This window comes from Saccopteryx bilineata, chromosome 7 (assembly GCF_036850765.1).
Source record: "Saccopteryx bilineata isolate mSacBil1 chromosome 7, mSacBil1_pri_phased_curated, whole genome shotgun sequence".
Taxonomy (NCBI): Eukaryota; Metazoa; Chordata; class Mammalia; order Chiroptera; family Emballonuridae; genus Saccopteryx; species Saccopteryx bilineata.
In genome coordinates this window covers 43,846,672-43,859,703 of record NC_089496.1, presented here as the reverse complement: position 1 = coordinate 43,859,703, position 13,032 = coordinate 43,846,672, and the positions used below count along the sequence as shown (strand labels likewise).

Here is a 13,032-nt window from a genome sequence, read left to right as displayed (position 1 = left end):
CATAAAGAACACAAATTGGAATGCCCCAAATACATGTTCTTGGTTAAGTAGATTGTCAGGTTCAGTTGGCATGCCCCCTAAAATTTTAATGCCACATTATTACAAGTAATTTTTAAGTCCAGCGAACCAGTGGATAACCCAAAAATAAGCAAATGGACAAAACTGCCCTAGAAAGTAAGTTAGCATAGACTGACACCTTTAGGTTTGGTTCTGGAAATTGACCTGAGTCTGGCCTTCAGGGAACCCAAATATCCAGAGATGTTTGGTGAGCATTCGATTACATACCTTTGACCAAGAAGCTAATCTCGCCTGACCAGGCGGTGGCGCAGTGGATAGAGCGTCGAACGGATGCAGAGGACCCAGGTTTGGTTGCCAGCTTGAGCGCAGGCTCATCTGGTTTGAGCAAAGCTCACCAGCTTGGAAACAAGGTCGCTGGCTCAAGCAAGGGGTTATTCGGTCTGCTGTAGCCCCATGGTCAAGGCACATGAGGAAGCAAGCAATGAACAACTGAGGTGTCACAGTGAAAAACTGATGATTGATGCTTATCATTGTTCCTGTCCCTATCTATCCCTCTCTGTCCCTGTAAAAAAAAAAAAAAATCTAATCTCAACGGTGAGGATGTTCAGTGGGGTATTGATGGTTACTGAAAGGAAATGAGATGCTTATCATCTGGTAGTCCGCCCCATTGCACTTTCCAACAATTATGATGGATGATTTCAGCGATATTACAGTTAAGTGTGTGTGTGTGGGGGGGGGATGGTAAATTTTATGTTAAAAGAAATTTAAAGTTAGGATTGGGTCAGTCCATTGCAAATGCAGAAAAGAAAAGCTGTCTACTAGAAAATACTTCAAGGCTGAACTCTAGTATAAGAGTAAACGTACTCAGTTGAGGGTCTAGATCAGGGGTAGTCGACCTTTTTATACCTATCGCCCACTTTTTTATGTTAGTAAAATTTTCTGTCCACCAGTTTCACAGAAATGGTGATTTATGAAGTAGGGAAGCAGAGTTACAGCAAGTTAAAGCATATAGTAATAATTACTCAAGTATTTTATGTCGGATTTTTGCTAAGTTTGGCAGAATAAATCTTTATAAAACAACTATCGTTAAATCTATCTTTTTATTTATACTTTGGTTGCTCCGCTACCGCCCATCATGAAAGCTGGAACACCCACTAGTGGGCGGTAGGGACCAGGTTGACTACCACCACTGGTCTAGATCTTAATGGTTCCCTTGAGGTTTGCTTTTAAACTTCATACTAAATAACTGGAAACACATTTTGCACGAACCTTATTTTGATGGAATTGTTTCAAGTTTTTTTTTTTTAAGTCTGCTACTTAAGATTAACTGGTCTGGTCTAGCTATTAAATAATGGGTCAAATAAGTGAAGAGCTTGGTTTAACAGTTACACTCAGTAAAATGCATACAACTTCAACCAGAACTTGGCCTTTTGAAAACGATCAGTTCTAAGGTCTGAAGCTGAAGAGACCAGATCCTTTTTCTATCCCTCAATTCAGGATAATCTGCACGTTAAGACTATTGAACTAGTTAAAACAGTTTGGTCAATCTTTGTGTATCAATTCCTTAATCTAAATAGGGAGTTGAGAGTCAAGTCAGATTTCCACTGCTAAAACTGGATTATCAATAATTGTTGAGTAAGAAGCTTCAATTTACCTATCCCGAATCTGATTTGCTGTGTACGGTGGTCAGGAAATTAGGAGGTTTGATTAACTGGTCTTTGGTTACAATGCACAAAAATGTCTTCTAGAGACTCAGTTTATAGTTTCTTTAAGAATGCCTCGATCAAAGGGACCAGAGGGAAAAAGGTCAGGGGGAACGGGGAGGAGAGGATGGGATCAGAGAAGGGAAACAGATTAATGAAATTATATATATATATATATATATATATACACACACACACACACACACACACACACACACATACATAACAGTGTTATAGAGAGCAGGGCAGCAAATCCTGGAGGGAAGGGGAGAGGGTGTTGGAGGGAGGGGTCAAAGAGGGTTTCAAGGGGAACATGGGGGCCAGGGGGAGGGAGATATATTCGGTGGGACACTTGAATCTATGTAAGCAAAATAAAATCAAATTTTTAAAAAAGCATTAGGCATGAACATCCGCTGTAAACGAGGAAGGGTTTAAAAAGTGAGACGTTAGTGAACTAGCCTCTATAGAACAATCTGAAAAGAAAATGATGGTAGGACTATCAGATAATGTAACCAGATGTGCTCAGTACCCATATAAATTTGGCAACCCAAATCATAAAATATACTCAAAAAAGAAATGCCTCGAGTCCTAGTGCTCTGCTAGGTGCCCTTTTTTCCTTGCCAATTTGATGTCTGCCTCTATTTCATTGTGGTCTTTGTAGTTGCAGGCATTTGGGGAGTCTACTAGACAATATTTGATAAGTAAGGATACTAACAGTTTTGAAACTATGTAAATTAGTATTGTGTATTTGAAATAATTTTTGTGTTAAAGTTCCCTGAAGCTGTAATCTACATACCAAAGGTTAAAACATCTAGGGAGTACTCCTTGGCAACTAGCTAGCCTATCAACATTTAAAGTGATTAATTGTACAAAACTGATCAGAAAAGTGACATCTGTATCTAGAAGCATTACCGTAGCAAAATCTAGAGCATGAAAAAATACCTAGGCCCAATGTAAAATGGAGACAAATTTTATTATAAAAATCCACTTATAAAACACTGCATTTTTGCAACCCAAGACAATGCTTTGACTTGTGATGTCTACGTTAGGCAAATGTTTCTCATGGTAGAAAAAGCTGACCACCTCATAAAAAGACTCACAGTGTTCATGTTAATTTGCATTTCAATGCCATTATTTCTAGGATTAATGACTTTTCAAGTTCCTGTGCACTTGTTTCTTTCTGTCCTGTTTCACATGGTTTCAGTATTTCCAGTTCTTTCATTGTAGACTGTGTTCATGTATTGATTCTTCCCCTACTTTTGGTTTGTGTTCATGTGTGGCTTACAGTGTTTTCACATGAAGCTATGTGAGTTTTTTGGTGTGAAGTCAGTGTTATGGATGTGAGGTCATCTCTGCAGGCTGCCTTTACCTGTGCAGGAGTTACTTCCCTATACACAGGTAGCTCTGTTCTATCTCTAAAACCTGTGACTTAGGCCCTGGCCAGTTGGCTCAGTGGTAGAGCGTCGGCCTGGCGTGCAGGAGTCCCGAGTTCGATTTCCGGCCAGGGCACACAGGAGAAGCGCCCATCTGCTTCTCCACCCCTCCCACAGCCAAGGCTCCACTGGAGCAAAGTTTGCCTGGGCTCTGAGGATGGCTCCATGGCCTCTGCCTCAGGCGCTAGAATGGCTCTGATTACGGCAGAGTGACACCCCAAGATAGGCAGAGCATCGCCCCCTGGTGGGTGTGCCGGGTGGATCCCAGTCGGGCGCATGCGGGAGTCTGTCTGACTGCCTCCCTGTTTCCAGCTTCGGAAAAATACAAAAAAACCCAAAAAACAAAAAAAAACACAAATAAAACCTGTGACTTGTTGAGGTTTGTTTTCAGCCGGTAAAGCCGTGTACCCTTTTAAAAGCTTCGTTTATTGTTTTTGACACCATGGTGTACAGCTTGGCCACTTAATTTTTTTTGTTTTTATTTTTCTGAAGTGAGAAGCGGGGAGGCCAACAGACTCTGGCATGCACCCGACAGGGATCCACCTGGCATGCCCACCAGGAGGCGATGCTCTGCCCATCTGGGCCATTGCTCTGCTGCAGCCACAGCCATTCTAGAGTATTGAGGCAAAGGCCATGGAGCCATCCTCAATGCCCCTGCCAACTTTGCCCCAATGGAGCCTTGGCTGCAGGAGGGGAAGAGAGAGAGAGAGAAAGAGAAAGAAAGAGGGGGGGGGAGGAGAGGGGGAGGGGTGGAATAGCAGATGAGCACCTCTCCTGTGTGCCCTGGCCGGTAATCGAACCTGGGACTTCCATACGCCGAGCTGACATTCTACCACTGAGCCAACCTGCCAGGGACCACTTACAGTTTTTTATTTCATATGGTATTCTGTTAAATCCAAGTGAGGATTTCCCTGATCAGTTTAACAGACTATACAGTGATGCCTCGGTTTTCATCAATAATTCATCTGAAAACAATCAGCAAAATCCAAAACCGATGAAAACCGAGGCAAGTATTTCCATATGAATCAATGTAAATCCAATTAATTCGTTCTAGACACTACAAAACACATAGCAAAAACATATTACACCAAATGTTGTATATGCAGTGATCACTTACATGTAGTTGTAGTATTAGCACTCGCAATCAATAAAAAAAAAGCACAAAAACACTGGATAGCAATGGAATTGTTTGGCTAGACTCGCAGGGTGATGCTCACATGAGAAATAACGCCACACTGAGCAGGAGAATGCATGGATCACCCTATGTTTTCACAAAATTAGCAGCAAGGTCACGTGGGCATGCCAACAGAATCCGAGGCAACCAACAAAAACCTAAACAAGCCCTGGCCGGTTGGCTCAGCGGTAGAGCGTCGGCCTAGCGTGCGGAGGACCCGGGTTCGATTCCCGGCCAGGGCACACAGGAGAAGCGCCCATTTGCTTCTCCACCCCTCCGCCGCGCTTTCCTCTCTGTCTCTCTCTTCCCCTCCCACAGCCAAGGCTCCATTGGAGCAGAGATGGCCTGGGCGCTGGGGATGGCTCTGTGGCCTCTGCCTCAGGCGCTAGAGTGGCTCTGGTCGCAACATGGCGACGCCCAGGATGGGCAGAGCATCGCCCCTGGTGGGCGTGCCGGGTGGATCCCGGTCGGGCGCATGCGGGAGTCTGTCTGACTGTCTCTCCCTGTTTCCAGCTTCAGAAAAATGAAAAAAAAACAAAAAAAAAAACACCTAAACAAATTTTTTTGCGGAAAAAGTCAGTGAAAACCAAAACTGACTGACGATAACTGAAGTCAATGAAAACTGAGGCATTACCGTGGGTAGCACCTTGAGATACAAACAGACCAACATACGAATTTTTTTTTAAGATATGAGCTGTGACTCATCCATATTTTTGTTTGAGATCCCAACGAAATTCCGCAATACGAGTCGTGATTCGGGAAGCTGCTGCAGTATCGGCAGTTTGATATACGAGTTGACTGACTTAGAGCTCAGTTACAGAACGAATTAAATTCGTACCTCAAGGTACCACTGTACTACTGTATGGACTTCAGTTTGGGTCAGGTCTAATATGCTATCCTATTTGCTAGATCGTTACCTGTATTCCTGAATGGGGGTATTATGGAGGAAAAACACCTCAGGTAAATTTGCTTAGAATTTCTGTATAAAGAGAAAAGTTAACTTTTAAAAATAAATTCAAGTATAAAATTTATTTCCAGAGAAAAAGTTATAATTTAAGTACTCATAAGTATTAAAATAGCTTTCAAAAAGTTCACTATACTTCAGTGCTAACAAACTGAGAATGTTAAGCCTACCTTGCCCCTCAAGTCAAAAACTGAAATACATTTAAAAGCAGTTACATCCAGTTTGCTATCTTTGCCCATCTTACTAAAAAGTGGCCACCAAGGTGAATGGATAGTCATCAAGTTTTCATGTCAGCCTGCTCTTTGTACATATTTATAAATTGTGCATATAATGCAGGAGGACTTCATGGATAGTTGGGGCTTTCCCCAGATTTCCCACAAGTCTGAGCTTGATGTCCTAACCCTGTCCATATAAGCTTCCATATGTAGCCTTAACTGGCCTTCAAGCAGTACTTAAAAGATACTTATGTAACACTTGAGCTAAACCTTGAAGCAATTTCAATGGTTTGTGATCCATGTATTATCTGAACATTACTACTTTATACGTATTAATAGAATCAGTCCATTTTTAATTTCTTCTCTCACTTTTTCTTTTTCCCTTTTGAGTTTCCTTTTTGTGGCCAGAGGTCACCAGTTCCTTGGGTACGATCAAAACACTTCCATCACGGCTGCATTGGAGAGCATACTGGTTTGGATCGACTGGCCTGCCTTCATCATCTCTTAACCTACTAAAAATGTCACGATAAAGACCATGCAGTTTCTGTTTCATCATGGTAATAGCCCTGTTACACTGGGCTCGCTCGCTCTTGAGGGCTTCCTTCTTCGCTTGCAAATTACACACATCATCTTCTAGATTCAAAATTATATCCAGTTTGCGCTTACGGCAGTTCTGAGCGGCAACTTTATTTTTCCCTCTTCGTCTAATATCACGGATGAGTGACACCTGTAAATCTGTCAGGTAGTACCTGCTTAGCATGCTGTTAAAGGAATCAACAGGCATGTGGACAATCTCATCTACAGAAAAAGGGATGTGCAGAGCTTTAGCACGGCGTTCATCACGGCTTAAGTTTCTGTCTGTGTCATTCAGGTACCTATTCCTTATTTTCTGTGACTTCCCAGGCCATGAAAAAGATTCAGAAGTGGACTCTGGTACACTTGGCTGTACGTGGTAAGTGTGATTATGGAATATATGTTGAAATGCAAGGTCCCCGTGAAAACCAGAATCACCCCTATGACCCATGTGACAAATTTTACTGGGCTCTGGGTAGTAGCCTCCTACAGCTCCTTCTAAAGCATGGTGGGAAAGAGATTCAAGGTCGTTACTGGAACCTATAGCACCTTCACACATAGAGGGATCAGACTTGGTGACAGAAGTGCTATTGTGGTTTGAATTTAAGGACACCCCAGAATCAGAATCTGGTTCTTCAAAAAGGTGAGAAACTTCCATAGGATCAAAACTTTCTTCTGTAGCCAAAGACATTGAATCGATCTCATCAAATATGCTTATATCAAGGTCATATAGGTCTTGGCTTGTTAGATTCCTTATCTGATGGTCAACAGGGGGAAAATATCCTGTCAAATTACTTCCAGAATTGGTGGGATGAGAATTTAACTGCAGAAATGGTTCTTGTGGCTGTGAAGTCCTTTCCACAAGATCTCTTCTAAATGTACTGTCAGGACACAGCAGCATGGCCTCATGGAGATTCACGTCATGACTTATCGCCTGGCTGAAATTTACATTGTAATATGCGGAAGAATTCATGCCATCGTTGGTACTTTCTGAAAGAGGAATATCTCCCAGTGAGATGCCCTGAAAAAGGGGGAAAAAGCACTTTAATATACAATCCAGTTTCAACAGCAGTTGTTACCTAATACAGCATTTTCTTTCCTGACTTTTGTCCCTTCCTCTGTAAGTAGGGATATGCTGTTGTTTGGGAATAATAATAAATCCCAGTTAATAATGATAATATATAATATGTAAATAATAATAATAAAATAATAATAAATCCCAGTTAATAATAAAAATAATATATAAATAATAATTAATAAATAATAAATAAATAAATAAAATAAATCCCAGTTAAATAATACAAGCAGGTCAATACATGATGTGAGCCCGAATCAGAATATGCTCTATTTGGGGAAGTGAATTCTTCCAATATCATAGCTACTTAGAAAACTTAAGTTAGTAGAAAGCTAGTCTTGTTATTATTCTACTGTTATAATCTTACTGTGGTTTACTGCTATATAAGATGCAACTCTAATCCTAGCTGTTGGCAATCTAAATCCATTCTGTGGAGTGTTGCTGGGAGGAGGAGGGGGTGTCTATTTTTTTTTTTTTAAAGTAAATCAGACCTCAGGTCAAGGTGTCAGCATAGGTAAAGGAGGCACTCACATCCTCCCACAACAACATCAAAATTACAGCTACAGAATAACCACCATTCAGAACAGCCTGAAATCTGGCTAAATGGAAGCACAGCTGAGGAATTAAAGAAGAAACCGCATTTGGACCGATAGAAGTGGTGGAGATGTGGAACCTGCTGCTCCCACACCCATGTGTGGTGGTTTAAAATCAGGAGGCGTATCTCGGCTGGGGAGGTTCCCTGTAAGGAACAAGGGGGTCCCGGCGTGATGCCAGGCCCCCCAGCTCAGAGTTCTAGTGACAAAGAGAAGTCCCCAGAACGTATGGTTGTAAAAACCAGTGGGGGCTAGGCTGAGACGGAGAGCTGTGTCCCAGGCGGCTCCTCTGGAAGGACCCACACGTGGATTTACTCAGACTCCCTCTGACCTTCAGCACTGGGGCAGCAACTTGGAAGTTCCCAAGGGCATACGGGAAGGAGGCTACGCTGAGACGGAGAGCTGGGGCAGTCCCAGGCGGCTCCTCTGGAAGGACCCACACATGGATTTACTCAGACTCCCTCTGACCCTCAGCGCTGGGGCAGCAACTTGGAAGTTCCCAAGGACATACGGGAAGGAAGGACCTCAACTGTTGGGCATCAAAGCAAGAGCTGGGGGACGGTTTTCTGCCAGACAAAAAGGGCTGGCAGAAGCCACTGTTCCTTTTCTGAGACACCCCCTAGCCCCCACCACAGACACAGAGCCAGCAGGCGGGCACCACAGCTGAGTATCCATTAACCTTGCTCACACTGTTCACCTCGCCTAGGTGATTGCCTGAGACCCGCCCCATCCAATTTGTGGACCCACTTAAGCCTCTTTCGGTGGCTTTTTAAAAAAATTTATTGATTTCAACAAAAGGGGAGTGGGGAGAGGGAGAGAGATGGCAGGGTGGGGGGAGAGAAACATCCAGCCATTCCTGTATGTGCCCTACCTGGGGATGGAACCAGCAACCTTTCGCTTTAGGATGATGCTCTAACCAGCTGAGCTGTATGTCCAAGGCTTCAGTGACTCTTCTATACAAATGGCCCATCTAGACTCATGCTTTGGACTTTCCGAAAATCTCTCAAACAAGCAGCATCTGGCCTCTGCATACCCCATTCCCTTTGTTAAGTGGCTCCACGTCAGGCACTAGCGGCAGCTGGCCTTGGTTCACAGCTTGGCCTCTCCTGGGCACCATCAAGCCCAGCACAAATAACAGCCATCTGCACATCGTTCTGTATCTTATTCCAGGTGACCCCAGGCAGGGTACAGCTGACACTGTACCTCCCAAGAATTCTCAGAGTCAGTGCACCTGGTGGACAGCCTTCAGACCACCACAGCGTACAACCCTACCATCTCCGCGGGCACCACACCAAGGGGAGGATTCTGTGAGCACCAAAGCCTCACTGACACAAGTCCTGCTCCTCAGGGTCAACAAGCACAGCAGCTCCTCAGCTGCAGTCGCAGCAGTCCTCACAGCTGACCAACCTAGTGGGCCCATCCCTCCCAGAGATGCCAACAGCAAACAAGTCTCAATGACAAACAGGTCAGTGCAGACAGCCCACATGGGTACACCTGGCGCGTCCAGGTGGGGTGACTGGGGAGGCTGTGCCACTGGGTCCTATAGGACAACTACACAAAGCCACTCTACCAAATCTGGGAGATGTAGCAGCTCCACCCAATACATAGAAACAAACACAGGCAAGCAGCTATAATGCAGAGACAAAGAGACAGGTCCCAAATGAACAGAACAGAAGAAATCTCCAGAGAAAGAACTGACTAAAATGGAGGCAAGCAAACTACTAGATACAGAATTGAAAACAATGGTTATAAGGATGCTCAAGGAATTTAGTGAAAACTCCAGCAAAAAAAAAGGAAGTATTTTAAAAAGAACACAGAAACCGTTAAAAAGAACCAGTCAGAAATGAAGGACACACTAACTGAAATGAAGAATAACTTACAAGGAGTCAATAGTAGAGTACATCAAGCTGAGAATCAAAGCAGCTATTTGGAATATGAGGAAGCAAGAAACACCCAATCAGAACAGCAAAAAAGAGAAATTAATCCAAGAAAATTGAAGACAGTATAAGGAGTCTTGGGACAACTTCAGGTGTACCAACACTCGCATCGTGGGGGTGTGAGAAGGAGAAGACAGCAAGAAATTGAAAACATTTGAAAAAATAATGACAGAAAACTTACCTAACCTGGTGGAGGAATTAGACACACAAGTCTAGGAAGCACAGAGAGTCACAAACCTGATGAAGCCAAAGATGCCCACACCAATACACATAATTAAAATGCAAAAAACAGAGAATTTTAAAGGAGCAGGAGAAAGAGAGTTAGTACCTACAAGGGAGCTCCCATAAGACTGTTAGCTGATTTCTCAACAGAAACTCTTCAGGCCAGAAGGGAGTGGCAACATATAGTCAAACTGATGAAAAGGAAGGACCTACAACCAAGATTACTCTACCCAGGAAAGCTATCATTTAGAATCAAAGGACATATAAAGAACTTCCCAGACAAGAAAAAACTAAAGTTCATCACCACCAAACCAGCATTACATGAAATGTTCAAGGGTTTTCTCTAAGAGGAAGAAATAGTAGATAAAAAATAAGAATGACAGGCCTTGGCAGGTTAGCTCAGCAGTAGAGTATCAGCCCTCATGTGGAAATCCTGGGTTCAATTCCTGGCCAGGGCACACAGGAGAAGTACCCATCTGCTTCTCCACCCTTCCCTCTCTCCTTTCTCTCTATCTCTCTCTTTCCCTCCCGCAGCCAAGGCTCCATTGGAGCAAAGTTGACCCAGGTGCTGAGGATGGCTCCATGGCCTCCACCTCAGGCGCTAGAATGGCTCTGGTCACAATGGAGCAATGCCCCAGATGGACAGAGGACCACCCCCTGGTGAGCATGCTGGGTGGATCCCAGTTGGGCACATGCCAGAGTCTATCTGACTGCCTCCCTGCTTCTAACTTTGGAAAAAATACAAAAAAAAAAAAAAAAGTGAACTATATATAAAATGGCAGTAAGTGCATATCTATCCATAGAAACAGACTTATAAAAAAAATTTTGGTGGCTGCCATGGTAGAGGGTTTGGGATAGGTGAAAAGGTGGAGGGATTAAGAAGCACAAATTGTTACAGACAGTCATGAGGATGCATGTAAGGTACAGCATAGGGAAATAGTCAATATTTTAGTAACTATGTATGGAATCAGGCACATGACTTAAAATGATTTAAAATTAAAAAAGAAAAAAAAAAGTAGCCTGACCAGGCAGTGGCGCAGTGGAGAGCATCAGCCTGGGATGCAGAGACCCAGGTTCGAAACCCCGAGGTCGCCAGCTCGAGTGTGCGGACTCATATGGCTAGAGTGCAAGCTCACTAGCTTGAGCACAGGTCGCTGGCTTGAGTGTAGGATCATAGCCATGACCCCACGGTTGCTGGCTTGAGCCCAAGGTCACTGGCTTGAGCCCAAGGTCACTGGCTTGACAAGGGGTCACTCGCTCAGCTGTAGCCCCTCAGTCAAGGCACATATGAGAATGCAATCAATGAACAACTAAGGTGCTGCAACAAAGAATTGGTGCTCTCATCTCTCTCCCTTCTTGTCTGTCTGTCCCCATCTGTCCCTCTCGGTCTCAATGCCTCTCTCTCTCTTGCTAAAAAAACAACAAAAAAACCCCGAGTAAATCAGACCAATAAAGTATAATGAAAATGGAAATGCTATCAGAAAATTAAAGCTATGCTAGTTTGTCAAATGTCTACTGCCATTTTGATTCAATGTGTTGTATAATTCTCCAAAGTTGAAGTGTTTCTATAAAAAATACAGTGTGCTTTAAAAAAAAAAAAAAGGAATCCTAAATCTGTGTGCTTGAACAATAATGTATTAGATATTATTACATAAATATTTAAACCAAGTCATCCAGGCATAAAGTTCACATTTATTCACTGAGAAGTCAGTGCAGATCTTCTCCTGCGAGGATGAAGCCACGGTTCCAATTACCTCCACTGAATTTTCAGGCTGTGATGAGAGCAACTGAAGCAAGTCCTCCAGAGAGAAAGATGCGCCAGTCCCATCTGGATGTCTCTGAAGAGAAACAGAAAAGGTCCATCACCCACTCAATTAAAAGACTGTTGTAAAAGGACCACGCAGTTAATGACTGCGCTACTGAAATTCATGTTAGTAGATCATTCTAACGTTAGGATCTTGCTGTATTTCACTACTTTATAAGGTGCAACTCTCCTCCTAGCTGGAGGCAGGCTGCATCCACACTGTGGAGGATCATGGATGATTGACGGCTATAGGGAAGTAGTGTTGGTTGGGTGCGGGGAAGGCGGTCTCTTTTCCTAAAGTGCATCAGACCAAGAAAATATATTGAAGATAGAAATGCTATCAGAAAAATAAAGTTATGCCTTAATTTGTCAAATGTTTACTGCAATTTTGACTCAATATGCATTCTATAAATTTGATGAGACCTTTGTGATTATTACCTTTGAGGAAGAGTGTTGCATATTTGGCCAATTCCCCAAAGTTGAAGTGCCTCTAGAAAAAGTAATCCTGCCCTGGCCGGTTGGCTCAGCGGTAGAGCGTCGGCCTAGCGTGCGGAGGACCCGGGTTCGATTCCCGGCCAGGGCACACAGGAGAAGCACCCATTTGCTTCTCCACTCCTCCGCCGCACCTTCCTCTCTGTCTCTCTCTTCCCCTCCCGCAGCCAAGGCTCCATTGGAGCAAAGACGGCCCGGGCGCTGGGGATGGCTCTGTGGCCTCTGCCTCAGGCGCTAGAGTGGCTCTGGTCGCAACATGGCGACGCCCAGGATGGGCAGAGCATCGCCCCCTGGTGGGCAGAGCGTCGCCCTTGGTGGGCGTGCCGGGTGGATCCCGGTCGGGCGCATGCGGGAGTCTGTCTGACTGTCTCTCCCTGTTTCCAGCTTCAGAAAAATGCAAAAATGCAAAAATGCAAAAAAAAAAAAAAAAAAAAAAGTAATCCTAAGTCCATGTGCTTAAATACTGTGTCAGATATTAATTATTATATAAATATTTAAATTATGTCATCCAGGTATAAAAGTCACAGAGAAGTCAGTGCAGATATTCTGCTGCAAGAATAAAGCCACGGTTCCAATTACCTCCAGTAAATGTTCAGGCTGTGATGAGAGCAACTGAAGCAAGTCCTCCAGAGAGAAAGATGCGTCGGTCCCGTCTGGATGTCTCTGTAGAGAAATAGAAAAGGCACATCATCCACTCAATGAGAAGACTGAAATGGTTGCCTGGGGCTGCAGGTTTTATCTTGAAAGGACAACCAGGTCTTGCCTCCATGCTGGATTTTCATCCCTATCTTGGATTTTTTTACATCCCTCTTTTAGGTACTCCATATCC

The 13,032-nt window shown here is 43.7% G+C and overlaps 1 protein-coding gene across 1 annotated transcript in view; it reads right to left on the bottom strand.

Moving 5' to 3' along the window:
• Positions 1–5,338: 5,338 nt before the first annotated feature.
• NFE2L3 (NFE2 like bZIP transcription factor 3) overlaps positions 5,339–13,032 on the bottom strand; it is a 40,276-nt gene continuing 32,582 nt past the window's right edge. The window contains exons 3-5 of the mRNA XM_066239484.1: positions 12,783–12,866; positions 11,662–11,745; positions 5,339–7,101 (exon numbers count right to left, since the gene is read on the bottom strand). Of these exons, the coding sequence (XP_066095581.1) occupies positions 5,860–7,101; positions 11,662–11,745; positions 12,783–12,866 (1,410 nt within the window). The 3' untranslated portion in view covers positions 5,339–5,859. The remainder of the gene's footprint in view (positions 7,102–11,661; positions 11,746–12,782; positions 12,867–13,032) is intronic.